The 23015-nt window shown below is 38.9% G+C and overlaps 1 protein-coding gene across 1 annotated transcript in view; it reads left to right on the top strand.

Moving 5' to 3' along the window:
• lrp1bb (low density lipoprotein receptor-related protein 1Bb) overlaps positions 1-19655 on the top strand; it is a 314777-nt gene extending 295122 nt beyond the window's left edge. Inside the window, exons 82-91 of the mRNA XM_060930558.1 lie at positions 683-847; positions 4527-4688; positions 5098-5272; positions 6925-7029; positions 14810-14923; positions 15854-15930; positions 18042-18132; positions 18492-18642; positions 19135-19209; positions 19503-19655. Coding sequence (XP_060786541.1) covers positions 683-847; positions 4527-4688; positions 5098-5272; positions 6925-7029; positions 14810-14923; positions 15854-15930; positions 18042-18132; positions 18492-18642; positions 19135-19209; positions 19503-19643 — 1256 coding nt within the window. The 3' untranslated portion in view covers positions 19644-19655. The remainder of the gene's footprint in view (positions 1-682; positions 848-4526; positions 4689-5097; positions 5273-6924; positions 7030-14809; positions 14924-15853; positions 15931-18041; positions 18133-18491; positions 18643-19134; positions 19210-19502) is intronic.
• Positions 19656-23015: the final 3360 nt, after the last annotated feature.

The raw sequence follows: 23015 nt of genomic DNA, 5'->3' as shown, positions 1-23015 counted from the left end.
ATGGGGGAGTAAGTCTGAAATGACTTGTTCAAAAAGCACATATGGATGTTACGGTCAGGTATCCACATACTTTTGGTCATGTACTGTAATGTATAAGTAGTCAGCCCTTAAACTTTTCCTTAATTTTTAGGGATACAGCCTGGAACTGAATGGATGTAATTGTTACTAAATGTCATGAATTTCCACAAAGTAGCCTCAAATTAGATATAGTTTGCAAAATTATTTACAATAAAATTTCTAAAAGTTATTTCTGCATTAGGATTCAGTTGTATCCCCAATTGTTGTGAAACTCCTAAATTTGATTCTTGTGTAAACAGTTGCTATGAGAAGTCACATACAGTCATGAGTTGAAAGGAGTCCATCTCTGTGCAATTAAAGTGTAAAATGGTCTCAGTAAATATATAACTTTTTTTTAAATACCATACTTTGAACATTCCACGGAGCACCGCTACCGTATATCTGTTACTAAAAAAAAATTTAAAGCAGCCTGAAATGGCCTTCAGTGTCACTTTTAAGCTTCTCTGAGTGTTGCAAAGCTTGAGACTATATAAAAAATGATTGTGTTCTATTTTAGTCCCTAAATAATCCCATGGAGGATTCTGAAAGGACAAAGTCTATTGGGTTTGGAAGTGTAGTGTGTGCTGCTCTTTTTCAGTGTGTTTTTATTCTGCCATTGCCTAAGGTGAGCTGTGTCGGCCTGCCTGTGAGAATGGAGGCCGTTGTGTGGCCAATGAGAAAGGAGATTGGCGCTGTTATTGTTGGCCTGATTTCTCTGGAGACCGCTGTGAAATTAACCACTGCACAGACTACTGCTTAAATGGAGGCACATGTACAGGGTCTCCTTTAGGTAAGAAAAACCTTTACCTCTGGGTCAGTTTATTAAGATTTTTCTTTGACTTCTTTCATGACTTCTTTCTCAAATAACCTACATCCTCTGAACAACTTCTGTGATACTTACTCAATTAAAAGCAACCAGTCAGGTCTGTTTGAGAGGGTGCTTTGTTTGAATAGCAGGTCAGTTTTTCTTCAACATAGTCAAGAAGCATCCCCAGCTTATTCCTATATCTTGAACTATCATTGTCATTGATGGCAACAGTATCCAAACCTTTATGTCGAGATCTCTTGGAGTTAGATGTTCCATGGATTGCATGTTGCATGGGTTTGACCTGTTCTCCTAAATAAGTTAATAAGAAATTGATTGTTTTGGTGTTAAAAGTGCAGCATAACTCAGTCAAACAAGATTTCAGGGGATCCTAGAATACAACCCCGATTCAAAAAAAGTTGGGACAAAGTACAAACTGTAAATAAAAACGGAATGCAATGATATGGAAGTTTCAAAATTCCATATTTTATTCAGAATAGAGCATAGATGACATATCAAATGTTTAAACTGAGAAAATGTATCATTTAAAGAGAAAAATTAGGTGATTTTAAATTTCATGACAACACCACATCTCAAAGTTGGGACAAGGCCATGTTTACCACTGTGAGACATCCCCTTTTCTCTTTACAACAGCCTGTAAACGTCTGGGGACTGAGGAGACAAGTTGCTCAAGTTTAGGGATAGGAATGTTAACCCATTCTTGTCTAATGTAGGATTCTAGTTGCTCAACTGTCTTAGGTCTTTTTTGTCGTATCTTCCATTTTATGATGCGCCAAATGTTTTCTATGGGTGAAAGATCTGGACTGCAGGCTGGCCAGTTCAGTACCCGGACCCTTCTTCTACACAGCCATGATGCTGTAATTGATGCAGTATATGGTTTGGCATTGTCATGTTGGAAAATGCAAGGTCTTCCCTGAAAGAGACGTCGTCTGGATGGGAGCATATGTTGCTCTAGAACCTGGATATACCTTTCAGCATTGATGGTGTCTTTCCAGATGTGTAAGCTGCCCATGCCACAATGCAACCCCATACCATCAGAGATGCAGGCTTCTGAACTGAGCGCTGATAACAACTTAGGTCGTCCTTCTCCTCTTTAGTCCGAATGACACGGCGTCCCTGATTTCCATAAAGAACTTCAAATTTTGATTCGTCTGACCACAGAACAGTTTTCCACTTTGCCACAGTCCATTTTAAATGAGCCTTGGCCCAGAGAAGACGTCTGCGCTTCTGGATCATGTTTACATACGGCTTCTTCTTTGAACTATAGAGTTTTAGCTGGCAACGGCGGATGGCACAGTGAATTGTGTTCACAGATAATGTTCTCTGGAAATATTCCTGAGCCCATTTTGTGATTTCCAATACAGAAGCACGCCTGTATGTGATGCAGTGCCGTCTAAGGGCCCAAAGATCACGGGCACCCAGTATGGTTTTCCGGCCTTGACCCTTACGCACAGAGATTCTTCCAGATTCTCTGAATCTTTTGATGATATTATGCGCTGGAGATGATGATATGTTCAAACTCTTTGCAATTTTACACTGTCGAACTCCTTTCTGATATTGCTCCACTATTTGTCGGTGCAGAATTAGGGGGATTGGTGATCCTCTTCCCATCTTTACTTCTGAGAGCCGCTGCCACTCCAAGATGCTCTTTTTATACCGAGACATGTTAATGACCTATTGCCAATTGACCTAATGAGTTGCAATTTGGTCCTCCAGCTGTTCCTTTTTTGTACCTTTAACTTTTCCAGCCTCTTATTGCCCCTGTCCCAACTTTTTTGAGATGTGTTGCTGTCATGAAATTTCAAATGAGCCAATATTTGGCATGACATTTCAAAATGTCTCACTTTCGACATTTGATATGTTGTCTATGTTCTTTTGTGAATACAATATCATCTCATTATCTCTAGCCGCTTTATCCTCTTCTACAGGGTCGCAGGCAAGCTGGAGCCTATCCCAGCTGACTATGGGCGAAAGGCGGGGTACACCCTGGACAAGTCGCCAGGTCATCACAGGGCTGACACATAGACACAGACAACCATTCACACTCACAGTCAATTTAGAGTCACCAGTTAACCTAACCTGCATGTCTTTGGACTGTGGGGGAAACCGAAGCACCCGGAGGAAACCCACGCGGACACGGAGAACATGCAAACTCCGCACAGAAAGGCCCTCGCCGGCCACGGGGCTCGAACCCGGACCTTCTTGCTGTGAGGTGACAGTGCTAACCACTATACCACCGTGCCGCCTGAATACAATATCAGTTTTTGAGATTTGTAAATTATTGCATTCCGTTTTTATTTACAATTTGTACTTTGTCCCAACTTTTTTGGAATCGGGGTTGTAAATATTCCATCAATCCACAAGCAGGTAGGTTACATAGTTTACAACTTAAAATAATTTAGCACTGTTGCTGCTTTCACTGAAGACTTCTGCTGTAGAATTTCTAAACCTGGGTCAAAGAACCCTTGGCAACTTCTTCATCTGATCACATGTGGTCTGTGGTGTTTAGTCTGAGTCAATATGAAAAATACTGGGAAAAATACTGGGAGGTTGCCACATAGAAAGTAACTGCTTTTTTAACAAATCAGAGGTACTTTTAATTTCTTAATACCATCCACTGGGTCTGCGAATGTGTTTTTAGATTTGTTTGGGTTATATCAGTTGCTGCTTTGCCAAACTTTTATTATTATTATTATTATTATTAGTAGTAGTAGTAGTAGTAGGTCAGCTTTTTGTTGATAACATTGTTGAGTCACAATTCATGTATTTTGTGAGACTAAATGTTTATTTAGTGGCTGTTAGTTCAAAGACAAAAGCAAAGCCTTCCATTTCCTATTTTTATGCATGATAGCTGTTATGTATCTTAATTCTGTTTGTCATCTGAAGCAGCCTGTTTTGAATATGCAACTCCTTAAGTATGCTCCATAAATTATTTTAATTTTGAAGATGGCTTTATCAGCCTTGCCACCTGTTAGAATAATGCCAATGATAAAAATCAGCCAGAGTGTTGTATATAGCCCTGAATTAAAATCAGTAAAGTGCCATATTCTATCTGCAATCAGTCATTTAGTATGGGAAGCACGCATGAAAGCAATTCACATGGCATCTTTTTGATATAAAAAATAAATGCATTTTGTAATGTGCTTGTGTTATCCATGTAATACATGCTTCTTTTGAGTTTTAACATGTTTGCTTGAATGTTTGAAAGTGTAAAATTGATAGTAATTGCTTCAGTAGCAACAGATAATACATTTTCCTGTTTTGTCTTATGTCCAATATGCACATTTTAATATAACTGTTAATTACTGTTCATTGTTATTAAAAAATAGAATAAAACACCTGAAAGTACATCTATTTACTGACAGCAGAATAATCAAACACAATATGTTTTTATCCTATTCAAATGTTATTGTTGGCTAAAAAAAAATGAGGTTTTCCAATGAATGTGGATTATTTGTGGATTATTTGTCAACAGGTAAAGACTAAAGGACATATTTTAAATCTCATTGATAATTGGTTTAGTTTCTGTACTCCTTGGCAAAAAGGTTAAATGGCAATATGGAAGATTCTGACATCATATGAGGGACAAAAATCAACTTTTTGACAGACTTGAAGAAATAAAGTATGTCTTTCCCCCCTGTAGGGAAGCCAACATGCCGCTGTGCTGTGGGCTTCACAGGGCCGAACTGCGAGCGGCGAGTGTGTGATAATTATTGTCTGAATGGAGGAACATGCGATGTCAGCCAGGGAAACCAGCCTTTGTGCCGTTGTTTAGCAGAGTACACAGGTGACCGCTGCCTTTACCGTAAGTACCCCAAGAGCATTAGCTCAGCTCATTCAGTTGCATTTATAATTATACAGTGTTATTTCTGACATCCCAGTTCTGTGAAAAATTATTTTTGCAACAATCAGCAGTTTAATAGTCAATTGCAGACTGTTAAAAATAATAATAAAATAAAATCCTGCTATGTAGTTTTTGTTGTTATGCTTCATAGCATGGAATTTTTTCTCAATATCATTAATGTATTTTCTCTGTAGCATGCCCAAAGGGTGATATGCTTTCATTTATCTACTGGATACTTGATGCAGATAATTAACTCTCATTAAAGCTCTGTAAAAGTCCAATTAAACCAGCAGATAATACAGAGGGTAATTTTCTCCCAAATTCTAATTAGACACTCAAGATTTTTTTCTGTGTATTTTTCCCATGACAGACATCTGTCACCATTACTGTGTAAACTCGAAAGCCTGCACGCTGTCTAGCTCTGGCCATGTGGAGTGTGTGTGTCCAACTCGATATGAGGGGATCAAATGTGACACAGACAAGTGCCTACGGTGCCATGGTGCACCCTGTATTATTGATGCAGAGACTGGAGATGTGACCTGCAAGTATGTTTCATAATGGATGAGAGTGACCAGTTCTTTAAAAAAAATGTTTTCCACATGATGATGTACTGCACTAGCTTTATAAACTCAAGAACAGTTTGTGAAGCTTACCAAGTTATAACAGGGGTGTCCAAACATTTTTCAAGGGGGTCAGATTAGACCTCATCAAAATTCCTGCGGGCTGGATATAGTGTGTGTGTGTGTGTGTGTGTGTGTGTGCATACACACAGTTTACCCTGATGACTTTTTACACACTATTTCTAGATGAGGGATTTGTTTTTCTCTGAATAAATTAATTTTATTTAAAGGTTGGATTTTTCTCATTTTTTTCAGTGTGAAATGAACCTACTTCACTGAAAGGTGGATTTTTTTCTAATCATAATAATAATTGTAGCAGGCACTATATATATTTGTATACACTACTGTAGTATTTTACAGTTGAAATTAAAACACTTTAGCTTTAATTTAAGAGTATTTACATTCAGTTGAAGGGTGTACGAATTACAGCACTTTTTATATATGATTTTCCACCTATTTCTGTGATCAAAAGTTTTTGAACAACTAAAAGGATCATATATTAAATTGACATTTTTAACACTTGGTTCTAAATCACTTTAGTTAAGGAGTTTTCCAGGTATAGTGGTTTTCAGCTCTTTTTAAATCACGCCTTCTCACTGTTACTTTTGTGCTTATTGTCTGTAGCCATGACTTAAGTAAATTAATTTGCAGGTGTAGTGAAAAAAAAAATCTTATGCATTTTAGCTCACTGTGTTAAGACAGTCTACTGCCAACATCAGGTGAAAGGAAAAATTCCAACATGTTGGCCAGTGGGCTATCATACATTCTTGTACTCCTTTTCCACCAAGGCAGTTCCAGGGCTGGTTCAGAGCCAGTGCCTAATCTTGAGTTTTTCATGTTTTGACAGCCAAAGAACTGGCTCTCAGCCAGGAAAGCTGGTTTCAAGGCAGCACCAACTCTTTGCTTATCTAGAAATTTGTAACTGCGATTTAAAAAAAAAAAAAAAGGAAAGGAAAAACAAAAAGTAGCATCTAGTCTGATTAATCCAAAGAAGATAAAGAGACGATGGAGCCTGCCATTGTTGTTGTGCTTGGTGCTAGTGTGGCATGCTAGCAGCACTAAAATGGCAGGCTAGCAGTGCTAGCTCGATGGGGAGGGCTAGCAGCACTAGTGTGGTGGGCTAGCAGCTCGGAAAGTGGAGACATGTACAGTGATGTAATGATGTGGCTTTCTGGTGGTTCTCTAGCCTGTGGAAAAGCAAACTAGTTCTTATAAAGTTCACAAGATGAATCAGCTCCAAACCAGCATGAGCACCAGCTAAGAATTAGCACCTGGTTAACTTTGGTGGGAAAGGGGTATTGGAGAGAAGCCATGGGCCAATTTACATATGTCTGTGGGCTGCATTTGGTCCTGGGAATAGACTTTGGACACCCCTGTTGTACAATTTCTGTAAACCAGGAAGGGTCTATAATCTTGTTCCATTCATATTTGACATATGGAAGATCAGATATTTGTCCATGCCATATAATTTTTCCTACAGCTTGAATTACATTTTGAATATTAAATGAACATACAGTCAGACTAATTGATTAATTTTAATCAGATCTACCCATCTGCATGTCCTTTCCATCTTGCAGCTGCACTAGTGGTAGAATCGCATCCAGCTGCCAGCTGTGTGATGGCTACTGCTACAACGGAGGCACCTGTCATCTGGACCCTGACACTAACCTGCCCTTCTGCCAGTGAGTAATGACTAAATACCTTCTTTTATCTGGGTACAAATCCCAGCAATTAGACATGCACAACGCAATACCTTAAGCCTAGGTCACACCCGGACGTATGTTTTTTTTGGCCGTGCGATTTTTGGCGTTTCCCAAATCGCTGCGGTTTTTTTGTTCATGGAGACACACACACGTTGGCTGTAAGTTTGTCTTGCAACCTGAAAAAAAACGTAAGTGCCCGTAGAGTTTGTTTGACATGACAAAGAACCTCTGTGGCCAGTCTACGGCTCGAAAATCAGCACATCACATGCGCGCCCTCTGTGCGTTTCACGCGCGACCTCCATGCGTTTCTTGCATTTTTTGCACGTAGACTGGCCGTAGGAGCACGTATGGCTGGTTGTGACCTAGGCCTTACAGTTTCGCTGTTCATTTACCAAACATTGCAAAGCTGCCAGAAAACACACTGTGAGGTAGGCAATGTCACCCAGTTTCAGTTTAAACCCAATTTTAATATTGTAAAAGCTTTCTGATTTAAAATCTTAGAAAGCAGGAATTTCACTTTGTAAGCACCCACCCAGGAGTACATTATTTCTTGTCTGCTGTTTTTCTTCTTCTCGTCCTTCTCCTTTATAATATCGCTTTTGAGAGTTCTGAAATTGTGAGTGATAGGTCTCCTTTTTAGTTTCTCTCTTGTTAGGCTCCTTATCACATTTTCAGCTGTCCAGTCCAGTTCATGAGGTAGTATTAGCAGCAAAAATATATGACACCAGACAATCAGTTGAAAGTATCTCTCTTGGACATTAACTAGAATTAAATCACAGTCACTTCTCTTTAGGCACCAAGCTGAACCAAGGCTTGCCAAGCAGTTTTTGTAGTTTAAAGGCCCGGTCCCACTGCACTTACGGATGCAAAGAGGATGTAAAACGTAAAAAAATCTTTGCCATCCGTTGGAAAACGCTATGCATCCGTTGTGTACTCTTTGCATATGTGCTTCATACGCTCTATCCATCGAGCATCCGTCCACTGTGATTTCATCCGTGCAAAAAGTTTTGAGCTGCACAAAACTTTTAGAACGGATGAACTTTCCGCCGTGTACGATGTAAATCCGCGACACATACGAGCAACAAACGTTCTATGTCCGTTATCATCCGTTAAACGTCTGCTGTATCCTCTCTGCATCCTCTGGGCATCCTCGCAACTCACATCCGCTGCAGCTGAAAACGGAAAGAGGGAGGAAAGATAAGGTACATGAAACGTCTATTCATCGTTAGTAGCACGGAAATAGAAAGGATGTAAGCGTATGCATCTCGTATATAAAGTATTCAAAACGGACAAAGCGTTTATATCTGGGATGTATCTCATATATTTAGGATGTAGTAGAGATGTATCAATGTAGCCTTCTTCAAAAACGAGATGTAGTAGAGATGTATCGATGTAGCCGCCAGCACGTCTTTCCGCTTTATGCTGACGGCGTGCGTGCTGCATCCCTTTATATCCGCGGAGCAGACGCAATTCATACCCCCCGCATGCGCAGTGAACGGTCTGCATCCGATATACATCCGCGCAACATCCCCTTTGTTTCCGTTAGGCGTACGTGATGCATCCCCTTCATCCGCTATGCATCCACTCTTTCTGCTATGCATCCGCTTCTCAGTTATCACCGGTAACCCCTTCGGAGCTGTCATCCACTTCCATCCGCTTTCATCCGCTAGGCTTCCTATGAACATGCGTTTAACATCCCCGCTATATACTACCCACGTCCGTTCTTTTCCGTTCTGTTTTCGCAAATTTTCGCCAATTTTGTCCATTTCTGGAGCGGATGAAAACGGATAGAGCCACCCCCGAAATTTTGCTCGTCCGCTGTGTCCTTTTTGCATACGTTTTGTGTCCATCGGCCAGTGGGACCGGGCCTTAAAGGAAATTTTTGGCAACACATAGTATGACTGAGATAAAATTAATTTCTATGCAGATTACCTCATTGGGTTTTCTGGAAAGTTAAAAGATTCTGAAAATGTAGTTTATTGACTATTTCATGGCCAAAAAATATGTAAATTGATCTAAGTCTTTTCTGTCTTAAAATAACAAATCTTTTCTTTGCATGACTTCCTGCTGCTCTTACATCTTAATTTATGTAATTTATCTTAGTTTTGTGCCAAATTATGTAAGAATTTTTTTGTCTATCGTCTACCTATTGGTCATGATTTTGAAAAAAAAATTTTTTTTTAAACAGGAGATTGCTCGAGAGCCATCAGAACTAAATAAATTATCATACCGAATATACAGTTGTGGTCAGAAGTTTGCATACAGTGACATGAATGTCATCTTGGATATGAATGTCATGGCAATATTTGGGCTTTCAGTGATTTTCTATGAATTGTTCTTTTCCTGTGGCAGAATGATTCTACAGCATACATCTTTAAAAACAAACAAACAAAAAACCTAGATTCGGTGCACAGTTTTCTTTGGGTTTTCTGAAATCAATACATTGTCAAAAATTTACATATAGCACACCTAATATTTGGGTAAAATGTCTCTTTGCAAGATTCACCCTGACCAAACATTTTTTTTAATTTACCATGAACAAGCTTCTGGCAGAATTCTGGTTGGATATTCACAACTCTTCATGGTAGAATTGGTAGCGTTCAATTTTTTTTTTTCTTGGCATGGACTTGACTTATAAGCACGGTCCATATATTTTCAATAGAGTTGAAGTCAGGACTTGTTTTAAGCTTAATGTTGGCCTGCTTTATTCTCCACAACCAGCTCTGATGTGTGTTTGGTTTCATTGTCCTGTTGTAACTCCCAGTCATGTTCAAGTTTCCAATGGTTTGAGGTTATGCTGAAGAATTCTGAGGTAGTCCTCCTTCATTATTCCATCCACTTTGTGCAACGAACCAGTTCCACTGGCAGTAAAACAGCTCCAGAACATGATCATCTTACCACCACCACCAGCTGGGTACAGTGTTTCTCTGTAGGGGAGAGCGGGGTAAGATGAGCCAGAGGGTAAGATGAGCCACCCCCTGTTTCTAAGAAACAGTAAACAAATGTGACCATGTGACCACATTCAAAGGGGGGCGGGACCATTTACTTACACTTGTGGAGAGGAGCACCACATGTCAAACTAGGTGAGGGAGATATTTATAAAAATGTGTTTTTGTGCTTTCTAAGTCAATTCCATGTTTGTCCACAGTGAAGATGATTTAGAGAAGACAAAAGTAGAATAATATTTAGACACATTAGGGTTAAGTTAGTGGCTTTCTAAGCTATGATATGAATGCTAATAAAAATAATTTTGATTAGCCTAATCCCCTTTATTAGCATTTTTCTACAAAATGGTGGCCACGGGGTAAGACGAGCCATTAGATGTGGGGCAAGTTGAGACACTGGCTCAACTTACCCCATTGGTGGCTGAGCTTACCCAATATGGATGACACTTAAGTTTTCACATTTACTGGTCATATATGACAACAACATATATATATATATATATATATATATATATATATATATATATATATATATATGACATCAGATGAGGAAGACCAGTTGTTAGATGTGGGGGATTATGTTGTGGCAAAATTCACGGGGAAGAAGAAAGTGCATTTCTTCATTGGCCAGATAATCAAATTGGATGTCTTCGAAATAGAGGCAAGATTTGTCAAAAGAAGCCGGTCATGCCATGGCTCTGCAAGAAAGCCGACCTTTGTCTTCAAAGAGAAAGATAAGGCTGTCCTGTCAAGACAGGATATTGTGAAAAAATTGCCCCACCCCTTTACTGTTGGGGGGACAGCACGGAGGGAGAGGCAAATGGTGTTCCCTTGCAATTTGAACGCTTGGAACATTGAATAATGATGAAATGATTGATGGAATGATTGCTGCATGTTTTAGCAATGTTTTAACCTACTGAAAGAAATAAGATTTTTTGGCACTGTTCTACTGTTTTAGTAATTTCTATAATATAGTATATCTCTCATTCCCTCTCTAACCATCCCTCTTTCTATCTATCTATGCATATCTCTCTCTCTCTATCCATCTATCTATCCCTCCCTATCCCATCTCGTTCCATCACCTCTCTCTTCATCTCCCCTTCTCTATGCAACGGCCCTATCCCCCACTTGATTGACTTGACTTGATTCACTGATTGCATTTCTAATAATAAAAGTTGTTTACTTTGTTAACCTAACATGTTTTGTGTTGGCTCAATTTACCCCACACAGTGGCTCATCTTACCCCGTGCATGGGGTAAGTTGAGCCACTTGACATTTTTTTTTCAAGAGGTAATATCACTCTAACCATAAGAGCTTATCAATTATTTTTTGCTCAGATAGTAACAGTACACTTTGAAATTTGGTATGGTGTGTAGACTGGAAGCAAAAATGGCTTTAACATGTAGTTATGATGAAAAATGTAAAAAGTGGCTCATCTTACCCCGCTCTCCCCTACATTGTGGTCATTGTGACCAAACAACTCAATCTTTGTCTCATGTGACCAAACAGCTTTCCTCCAGAAGGCATTTTCTTTGTCATGTGGTCAGTTGCAAACTTTAGTTAAGCTTGAAGGTGTCAATTTTGGAGCAGGGGGTTATTTCTTGGATCGCAGCCTCTTAGTCCATGGTGATATAAAACTCACTGAACTGTAGACGGTGATCCATCAGCTTCCAGTTCATGGCAGGGCTGTGCCATGGTGGTTCCTGGGTTGTTCCTGACCGTCCGAACCAATTTCCTTTCAGCTGAGGGTGACAGTTTGGGTTTTCTTGAAGCAAAGTGGCTTGGCAAAGTGACTACACCTCCCAGTAACTTGCATACAATTGTTTGTACTGATCTTGGGATCTGGAGTTGTTTAGAAATGGCTTTAAGAGACATTCCTGAGTTGTGTACATCTGCACTGAGCTCTTTAGACATCCCCATTTTACTGTGTGTTGGTCAATCCAGTGAGTGCTGTAAACAAACACTTTTTATGAAGGCACAGAGAAGCTACCAGCTGTAGTCAATCATAATCACTAACAGAAAGTTAAGAGGCCTTGGGGTTGGCAAGATAAGAGGCGTTTTGTAAGTTTCAGCAACCCTGAATTAATCATCTAAGTAAATGTACAGTTAGGTCCATATATATTTGGACACTGACACAAATATTGTTTTTTTTTACCTGTTTACTGAAACATATTCAAGTTATAGTTATATAATGGACATGGACATAAAGTCCAGACTTTCAGCTTTCATTTGAGGGTATCCACATTACAACTGGATGAAGGGTTTAGGAGTTTCAGCTCCTTAACATGTGCCACCCTGTTTTTAAAGGGACCAAAAGTAATTGGACAATTGACTCAAAGGCTATTTCATGGGCAGGTGTGGGCAATTCCTTCGTTATGTCATTCTCAATTAAGCAGATAAAAGGCCTGGAGTGGCAGCACGATGGTGTAGTGGTTAGCGCTGTCGCCTTACAGCAAGAAGGTCCGGGTTCGTGCCCCGTGGCCGGTGAGGGCCTTTCTGTGCAGAGTTTGCATGTTCTCCCCGTGTCCGTATGGGTTTCCTCTGGGTGCTCCGGTTTCCCCCACAGTCCAAAGACATACAGGTTAGGTTAACTGGTGACTCTAAATTGACTGTAGGTGTGAATGTGAGTGTGAATGGTTGTCTGTGTCTATGTGTCAGCCCTGTGATGACCTGGCGACTTGTCTAGGGTGTACCCCGCCTTTCACCCGTAGTCAGCTGGGATAGGCTCCAGCTTGCCTGCGACCCTGTAGAACAGGATAAAGTGGCTAGAGATAATGAGATGAGATGAGAAGGCCTGGAGTTGATTTGAGGTGTGGTGCTTGCATTTGGAAGATTTTGCTGTGAAGAAAACATGTGGTCAAAGGAGCTCCCCATGCAGGTGAAACAAGCCATCCTTAAGCTGCGAAAACAGAAAAAACCCATCCGAGAAATTGCTAAAATATTAGGAGTGGCAAAATCTACAGTTTGGTACATCCTGAGAAAGAAAGAAAGCACTGGTGAACTCATCAGTGCAAAAAGACCTGGACACTCGCAGAAGACAACAGTAGTGGATGATCGCAGAATAATTTCCATGGTGAAGAGAAACCCCATTCACAACAGCCAACCAAGTGAACAACACTCTCCAGGAGGTAGGCGTATCAATATCCAAATCTACCATAAAGAGAAGACTGCATGAAAGTAAATACAGAGGGTTCACTGCACGGTGCAAGCCACTCATAAGCCTCAAGAATAAAAAGGCTAGATTGGACTTTGCTAAAAAACATCTAAAAAAGCCAGCACAGTTCTGGAAGAACATTCTTTGGACAGATGAAACCAAGATCAACCTCTACTAGAATGATGGAAAGAAAAAAGTATGGTGGAGGCGTGGTACAGCTCATGATCCAAAGCATACCACATCATCTGTAAAACACGGCGGAGGCAGTGTGATGGCTTGGGCATGCATGGCTGCCAGTGGCACTGGGTCACTAGTGTTTATTGATGATGTGACACAGGACAGAAGCAGCCGGATGAATTCTGAGGTATTCAGAGACATAATGTGTGCGCAAATCCAGCCAAACTGATTGGTCGGCGTTTCATAATACAGATGGACAATGACCCAAAACATAAAGCCAAAGCAACCCAGGAGTTTATTAAAGCAAAGAAGTGGAATATTCTTGAATGGCCAAGTCAGTCACCTGATCTCAACCCAATTGAGCATGCATTTCACTTGTTAAAGACTAAACTTCAGACAGAAAGGCCCACAAACAAACAGCAACTGAAAACCGCTGCAGTAAAGGCCTGGCAGAGCATTAAAAAGGAGGAAACACAGCGTCTGGTGATGTCCATGAGTTCAAGACTTCAGGCAGTCATTGCCAACAAAGGGTTTTCAACCAAGTATTAGAAATGAACATTTTATTTACAATTATTTAATTTGTCCAATTACTTTTGAGCCCCTGAAATGAAGGGATTGTGTTTAAAAAATGTTTTAGTTCCTCACATTTTTATGCAATCATTTTGTTCAACCCACTGAATTAAAGCTGAAAGTCGGAACTTCAACTGCATCTGAATTGTTTTGTTCATAATTCATTGTGGTAATGTACAGAACCAAAATTAGAAAAATGTTGCCTCTGTCCAAATATTTATGGACCTAACTGTATGCAAATTTTTGACCCTGTAGGACCCTGTGTTGATTTCAGAAAACCCAAAATAAATTAAAACTTCTGCACCAAATTCATAGGGTTTTTTTCTATTAAAGAAATATGTTGTACAATCATTTCACCACAGAAAACGAACAGTTCAGAAAAATCATTGAAAGCCCAATATTGCTATGACATTCATATCCAAGATGACATTCATGTCACTGTATGTAAACGTCTGACCACAACTGTATGTTTTTCCGCTACATACATGGCTGTTCCAAGGATGTTTATAATCTCATATAAATTCAACAGTTACATTGAGAATTTTGTTAGACATTAACAGCAATGTGAAATTATTCAGCTGAGCTGTGTAAGAATTAGCCCTATTGGGTTGTCCTTGTGGTATAATTAAGGATAAGTGGGATGATGTTAAATGTCAGGCCATTTTACCAAAATGCAGCGTGTGACGTGATTAAAAGAAACTCTAAGCAACAGCTCATTGTTGTTTTTTTAAATGATGAAACTAAGTGTACTAAATATATTCACATAATTAATATATACTTCCATAATGAATATATAATATACATAATGAAATATATATATATTCAACCAGCTTAATAGGGAGTGAAGGTTTCTGCCAATGGGGACTGACTTACAGATTTCTGATTTTCCTCACACCACTGCAATTTCTTGCAGCTGCACAGCTGGTTTCAAGAACCAGCGTTGTGATGAGCTGGCTAACCCCTGTGATTACTACTGTCAGAATGATGGGATATGCACAATAACATCCCTTAACAAACCCCGCTGCAAGTAGGTCCCCTATCAGCACCTTTTCCACCCAGAACTTTCACCTCCAGTCTGCTTCATCATCCAGCAGTGGCCCTTTCTCATACACACCCAGTACAAATGTCTCAAACCCATAGTTCCCATGTCCATACCATAAAGGGAGCATATTATCTCTGTACTCACTAGAGAATGATGCAGCACTGTGAAAGGGTCATAGTGAAATAGAGGTATGTGATTATCAATACTGCCATAACACAATTGTTTTTTAAGTACAATTCTTAAAATAAACACATTCATATTGTGTTTGCATATAGAGAAGGAAGTGAACATTGTTATTAAAAATTGAAGTCCTCCATGTCAAATGTAATTCTCCAGTAAGGAAAAAAAAAACAGCTTATATAATCCAGTGCAGAATGCTTTTTTGTTTTTGTTTTTTTCCTGGAGTGCATGTTTGTTGCGAATTATGTAAGCATAATAACTCTAAGGAGTATAAGTGTAGAAGTAAATGCATATTGTATACTTTGCAACAGTATTAATATTAGACTTAATATTTTGATATAATGTGCTAATTTAGAGAATACTAAATGCTAATTTAGAAAATACTGCATACTTGCACACTGACTCTGTTGTCACTGCACAGTTGGTGGATTGTGTAAAACAACTTCCTCTCTTTAAATGTGATCCCATACAGTTACCATTCTCACCTAGACAACCTCAATCATCAAACATCTGCTTAATCACACATACCACACATTTGACCTCTTCATCTGAAAGTGAGATGACTCGACCTTTTGTACTCTGTACCCTGATTCTTCGTGTGTTGATTTATTACCACTGCCTGTCTTAATTGTGTCTAGACTTCACTCTCTGTTTGCTCAAACTTTCCACATTTCATCTGAAGTGATTAGCATGCATAAGTATCATCTGATCTTTCCTATGGATGATTTTAATCAGGTGTTCAGCCAATTGGTCGGGGACGCAGTGTGAGCGGCCCGCCCCAAAGAGCAGCCGCTCTGACAACACGCCTGGAGGTGAGTGAGCATGAACATGGCTTCCTCTTTCATTACTGAACACTCATCGCTCTGATTAAAATCATCTGCTTGCTTTCAGGGAACATGTAGCAAAGGCATCAGAGCATGGACAAATGTGATTTATGATGTAGGAGATTTACCATAATCCCCAGGAGGGATTAAAGCTGCTCAGAACCAATCTATCCAGGACTTCTTCATCTGTATTTCATTTGCACTATGTAGACACATGTGAACACATATTTATATATTTACATTTGAAAACTGTCATTGAGATAGGAAGGTTGTCTTTGTGTATATTTAAGTCTGATAAGAAACATCATGCTGAAAATTTTTCACATTTGTTTCTAACAAGGTACAGTGGTGCTTGAAAGTTTGTGAACTGTTTAGAATTTTCTATATTTCTGCATAAATATGACCTAAAACATCATCAGATTTTCACACAAGTCCTAAAAGTAGATAAAGAGAACCCAGTTAAACAAATGAAACAAAAATATTATACTTGGTCATTTATTTATTGAGGAAAATGAGCCAATATTACATATCTGTGAGTGGCAAAAGTATGTGAACATTTGCTTTCAGTATCTGGTGTGACCCCCTTTTGCAGCAATAACTGCAACTAAACATTTTTGGTAACTGTTGATTAGTCCTGCACACCGGCTTGGAGGAATTTTAGCCCATTCCTCTGTACAGAACAGCTTCAACTCTGGGATGTTGGTGGGTTTCCTCACATGAACTGCTCGCTTCAGGTCCTTCCACAACATTTCGATTGGATTAAGGTCAGGACTTTGACTTGGCCATTCCAAAAAAATTTAACTTTCTTCTTCTTTAACCATTCTTTGGTAGAACGACTTGTGTGCTTAGGGTTGTTGTCTTGCTGCTTGACCCACCTTCTCTTGAGATTGAGTTCATGGACAGATGTCCTGACATTTTCCTTTACAATTCACTGGTATAATTCAGAATTCATTGTTCCATCAATGATGGCAAGTCATCCTGGCCCAGATGCAGCAAAACAGGACCAAACAATGATACTACCACCACCATGTTTCACAGATGGGATAAGGTTCTTGTGCTGGAATGCAGTGTTTTCCTTTCTCCAAACATAATGCTTCTCATTTAAACCAAAAAGTTCCATTTTGGTCTCATCCATCCACAAAACATTTTTCCAATAGCTTTCTGGCTTGTCCATGTGATCTTTAGCAAACTGCAGACGAGCAGCAATGTTCATTTTGGAGAGCAATGGCTTTCTCCTTGCAACCCTGCCATGCACACCATTGCTGTTCAGTGTTCTCCTGATGGTGGACTCATGGACATTAACATTAACCAATGTGAGAGAGGCCTTCAGTTGCTTAGAAGTTACCCTGGGGTCCTTTGTGACCTCGCCGACTATTACATGCCTTGCTCTTGGAGTGATCTTTGTTGGTCGACCACTCCTGGGGAGGGTAACAATGGTCTTGAATTTCCTCCATTTGTACACAATCTGTCTGACTGTGGATTGGTGGAGTCCAAACTCTTTAGAGATGGTTTTGTAACCTTTTCCAGCCTGATGAGCATCAACAACACTTTTTCTGAGGTCCTCAGAAATCTCCTTTGTTCATGCCATGATACACTTCCACAAACATGCGTTGTGAAGATCAGACTTTGATAGATCCCTGTTCTTTAAATAAAACAGGGTGCCCACTCACACCTGATTGTCATCCCATTGATTGAAAACACCTGACTCTAATTTCACCTTCAAATTAACTGCTAATCCTAGAGGTTCACATACTTTTGCCACTCACAGATATGTAATATTGGATCACTGTCCTCAATAAATAAATAAATGACCAAGTATAATATGTTTGTCTCATTTGTTTCACTGGGTTCTCTTTATATACTTTTAGGACTTGTGTGAAAATCTGATGATATTTTAGGTCATATTTATGCAGAACTATAGACAATTCTAAAGGGTTCACAAACTTTCAAGCACCACTGTAGTTGCTTAGGATTGAACTGTAACAGTTTTACATGCAGTAAAAACAGCTATGCTGTACTGCAAACAAGACTCGACCCCTACCTTGGAAGTTTGTAATGACTAGAGTTTAACCCTGCTTTTTTGTTCTTGTTCACTGCAGGGAGCATCGCCATTATTGTTCCTCTTGTCCTGCTGATTATTTTGATAACAACTGTTGTGGCTGGGGTCTTCATCTGCAGAAGGCAGCAGAGGTATTACAGGAACACAGCATGTGGCTGAGAGGATGGCTGCTCTGTACCCTTTAAGAGTTAAAATGTGCACTTGTTGCCATGGCCCTAAACTATGTCCTGAGAAATGTACTGTATGCAAACAGTTGGTCCTTTTGCTCTGAGTGACCACTTCACAGGTTCACAAAGTGTGCACTATGGAAATTTTTACCTATTCACTCAAAGCATGTACAAATACTACTACTGAAAAATTATTTATTTCAAGCCCTTGACATCAGTGTAACATTTTAGTATGCAAACAGATACAGTTCAGAATATTTTCCAGAACCCTTACATTAAATGTCTTTGATGCATGTTGAAAATATGTTTGTGACCTGACCTAGGGGCAAGCGAGTACAGAGGCAACCCATGACTAATGGAGGCATTAATGTGGAGATTGGAAATCCATCCTACAACATGTACGAGGTGGAGCATGATAACCATGCTGATGCAGGAAGCTTTCTTAAACCAAATTTCACACTGGATCCACATAAGGTTCGTGTGTATGACATGTTCGCTGATCGTCCATATTATTGTGCATGTGGAAAAGCTGTAGGTTCAGATATTGAAATAACAGAATAGCTTTGCTGCTCACATGTTCTTAGAAACAGAAATAAATAATCAGCTTTAAATGCCTAAGATTTTTTTTTTTTTTTTTTTTGCATCTTCCTAAGACACATGTCAAGTGCATGTTATAGTTTACATAATATTTTTATAATGGCCTTGCATGTTTTTAGTTTGAGGTTACCATCATTACCAGTCAACTCTGTGTTTTTAGAAACAGGTCATTGTTTATTAGTGCTCCTTTTCACACAAGAACAGCATACACCCACATATTTGTTTACTCTATCACTACTCCCTAGAGTGTTGCTTTGACTCTGACACGTGTTATAAATGTAATTTCTGTATGAAATTAATTTTATGTGCTGTATAGTACAATAAACTTGGTGTTGGGGCAGATTTCAAGCTATAGTTTGTGTATTGCAGGGGTGGTGTGTAAAATCCAGTGACCCTCGCACTCTGAACATACACTCTATCCCTAAAGAAGTTATACCTGGACAGGTAAAGCCCTTTGTCCTAAATTGGTGGCTTTGACCATTGTATTAGAGACACTCACAATCATCTGTGTTTGTGTGTGTTGCGTGTGCTTGCATGATTTTTCATAAACATTTTTCTTCACCTTTGCCAAAAGTAAAGTCAGAAATTATTTTCACTCTTAGAAATATTTTAGTATAATATACATTCAGAATACATCTGTTTCATTTTCTGAACATCACAAAGCTTAGTAATCTCATTTAAATGATACTTTCCCCAATATGTTCAAATTCACATTTCTCTGAATTCCTTTCATACAGCCTATGAACTACTCCAACCCAGTGTATGCCAAGATATACATTGATGGACAGAATTGTCGGAAACCAGTCATCAGCATTGATGAAAGGAGAGAGCTGCTCCCAAAGAAACTAGAGGGGACAATTCGGGAAACCGCCGCATAGCCTGACTTTACACTTTGTACTCTTTTTTTATGTGCGTGTACAAAATGTATAAAATGTGGAGAAAAAAAAGAATTTTCTATTTCCTATCAGGTCCTGCTAATGTACTTAGGTTTGCTTCTTTGTTTCGGCAGCAGCGTTACCTGTCCATGTGTGATAAACTTTGGACTTAATTTTTTTTTTCAGGGTACATTACATATACTGCCCAGTATGTTTGCAGATTGCCCAGCCTTTAACAAAGAAATAACAGCAGCAAAAATACCCCCCCCCCCCCCCCAAAATCATGTATTTTGCCTTACAGTGTTAACTCAGTGATGTGGGATTTGTTTCATGTTATTTACTTTGCACCATCCACCATAGTTTTATTGTCTTTCAATATTAATTTATTTTATACTTAAATTATGCTCAATTAATGTGAAATTTAGTTTCACATCTAAATATACACTCACCAGCCACTTTAATAGGAACTTGTTCTTAATTCTCAGATTCCTGTTCTTGGCTGGTGGGAGTGGAACCCAATGTTGTATGTTCTGCCGTTGTATGTTAAGATGCTTTTCTGCTACCATGGATATAAAGAGTTTCTACACAGCAAAATCCCCAGTGTTGAATTAACACCCAGAGTGTTGATTTAACACCCTACTGTGTTTATATAGGTCCAATTGGACCCAGATTAACTCTGAAAGTGTTAATTCAACACTGAGGAATTTGCTGTGTATGAGTTGCTATATCCTTCCTGGCAGCTCAAACCTCTGGCCATTTTCCTCTGAGCTCTATCATCAAAAAGGCATTTCCACCCACAGAACTGTTGCTCACTCAATAGTTTTTGTTTTTCGCACCATGCTGTGTAAACTCTAGAAATTATTGTGTGTGAAAACCCCAGGAGATCAGCAATTTCTGAAATACTCAAAACAGTCCATCTGGCACCAAGACCCATGCCACAGTGAAAGTCACAGAGATCACAATTTTCCCCATTCTGATGTTTGAAGTGAACATTAACTGAAGCTTTTGATTTGTATCTGCATAATTTTATGCATTGTGCTGCTGCTGAGGGATTGGCTGAGATAACTGCATAAAACAACAGGTGTATGGGTGTTCCTAATAAAGATGCTAGTGAGTGTATATCTGTTTTTGTTTTATTTTTTTCATGTTCTCTGTCCATGTTTATCTCTACAGAGGGCTACTGATCCCCATTGAATTAAAACTTAATTCATCTCATCTCATCCATGGTTATATGTTGTGTGCTCGTAACGAAACTGCCCAGTCATATGTCACTTTTCATTCAAGTGATATTTGCCTTCTATCACTGAAAATAATGCTGCATATTATGAGATACTGTCTTTTCATCCAACTAAACCACGTGATATTGGAGGTGATCAGTACTTAATGGACAGTTTGTGGGAGTGCACCATTATCTATCTTTGACAATTAGGTTTTTTTAAAGGTAATTTTGGCCCAGTGGAACATGCAATCCATCTGGTGAACTTAATATAATCTATTCAGATGTGTGTCTGATACATGAAAGACACAAATAATTGATTTTGTTTCCAGTCTTACTAATGAAAACACAAACTGAAAGACACCCAAACTTGCTGACTGATTATTATTGATCAACTTCAGTGACAGTAGAATTAGGTACCCGATGGCTGGCTCGTCATACAGGATGTGATAGAGGAATTAATCTTACTTTACTGCTATGTGGAGAGAGGTATGAATGAAATTCCTTTGTCTGTTACTTTAAAAGAGAGAGATATTACTAAGATACAGTACAACAGATTTTATAATTTTGTATTTGATTTATATGTTGTTCGGCTGCTTGTATTTTGGAAAAATGTATTAAATGTAAGTATCTTTTATAAAAAATGCATCAGTATGAAATAAAAGCATTTTATTTCCATTTCAGCAGTGATTTTGTATTTGATTTGTAGAGAATTTTGATCCAGTTTATTTAGAAGATCAGCAGTCATACACATGTCTGGTTAAAGACATGGATGCTGTAAGCTGATGTTTTGTTCCTGGCTTAGAGGTAATTACATTGATGACTACCACTGGAGAATACCTACAGGAGCAAAGGCAAGCTGTAGGGAATTTCAACATTTGCACTGTATGCCATCCAGTTTGCTCTATCAGAAACATCTCATTGCTGTTTGTCATTAGTGTACATCTTTTAGAGCACATTGGAGATTCATCTCAATACTTAAAATCCTGGGATTACACTACGTTATGTACATAACTCTTCTTCGTCAATTATTTTACATCTGCTACATGCATAGAGGGAAACTCCTCTACATATATTTCCAGCATCCATTTCCAACTCCAAGATCAGTAACATCTGGCCCACAATTCTGAGCCCAGTTCCTCTCAGAGTGATGAAGAGCATTATGCTACAGACAGAAACAGAAGGAGAGACAGTAAAAGTGAGCCTTGCAGAAGAAGTAAATAAATGTTTTTGTATGCTTCTTCTGTGTACTGGGTCTGTTTAATAAAGAAATCTCATCTGCTCCAAGGTTGAGCTTTGTAGTTATAAAAAAAAAGGTCATAAAACAGGGAGGATTTCATCATGCTTTATGGTTAGCAACCTGTGTGCAAAAATGAAATTGTAGAGTTGCTTGCTTGAGTGAATCAGGACCATGTAATGCTGTTTTTTTTTACCTGGTCCAAAGATATGGGGGGAGCCAGTGTAGGAAAGTTTGTAGGAAAGGCACTGAGTGCATACTAGATCTGTGATTGAAGTGCCTTCATCACTCAAACTAGCACCAAGGGAGTATGAGAAAAGCCCAAGCTAGGGTTGTCAGATCAAAATTTCCAGTCCATCTAAAATCTGGGGGAAAATAAATAAATAAAAGCCTGAATTTAGCTTAAAAAAATTGTGTCTCACTGGAAAAGGGTGACACGGTGTCCTTCTTTTCTCAGTCTTTGCATGTAAACAAGTTCACCATGGTGCACACACATGTCTGACTTGCAGTATCTGCAATATGCCTTTTTTTAATCTTTTTTTTTTAATTGTCATTATTTGGTCATTGGTACAGCCATTTTCCACCACATAATGGTATGTTCACACCAAACACAGCAAGAGCATTAAAATTCACTCTTGCTGCTCTACCAACGATGCTGGTAAGTTTGTGGATACTCTGTGAAGTAGATAAAATAGGCTGCTACAAGTTTGTTTGGAATGCTTCATCATATAAACTTTATTTAAAAGGGCTGCAAAGAAAACACATCAACTGGTATCTTTGTGCTGACTGACCACAAGTAGGGTACAAGTTAACCTCATTGAAATTTTTAAATGTGCAGGTAAGAAATTGATTGATGAAGGAAAATAATGAACAATAATGATACATGTTTATTAGGAAAATAAATTAATTAAAAGCTATTTGT

This window comes from Neoarius graeffei, chromosome 9, assembly GCF_027579695.1.
Source record: "Neoarius graeffei isolate fNeoGra1 chromosome 9, fNeoGra1.pri, whole genome shotgun sequence".
Classification (NCBI taxonomy): domain Eukaryota; kingdom Metazoa; phylum Chordata; class Actinopteri; order Siluriformes; family Ariidae; genus Neoarius; species Neoarius graeffei.
Note: the sequence above shows the minus strand (reverse complement) of the source record. Positions and strands in the feature narration are given on the sequence as shown.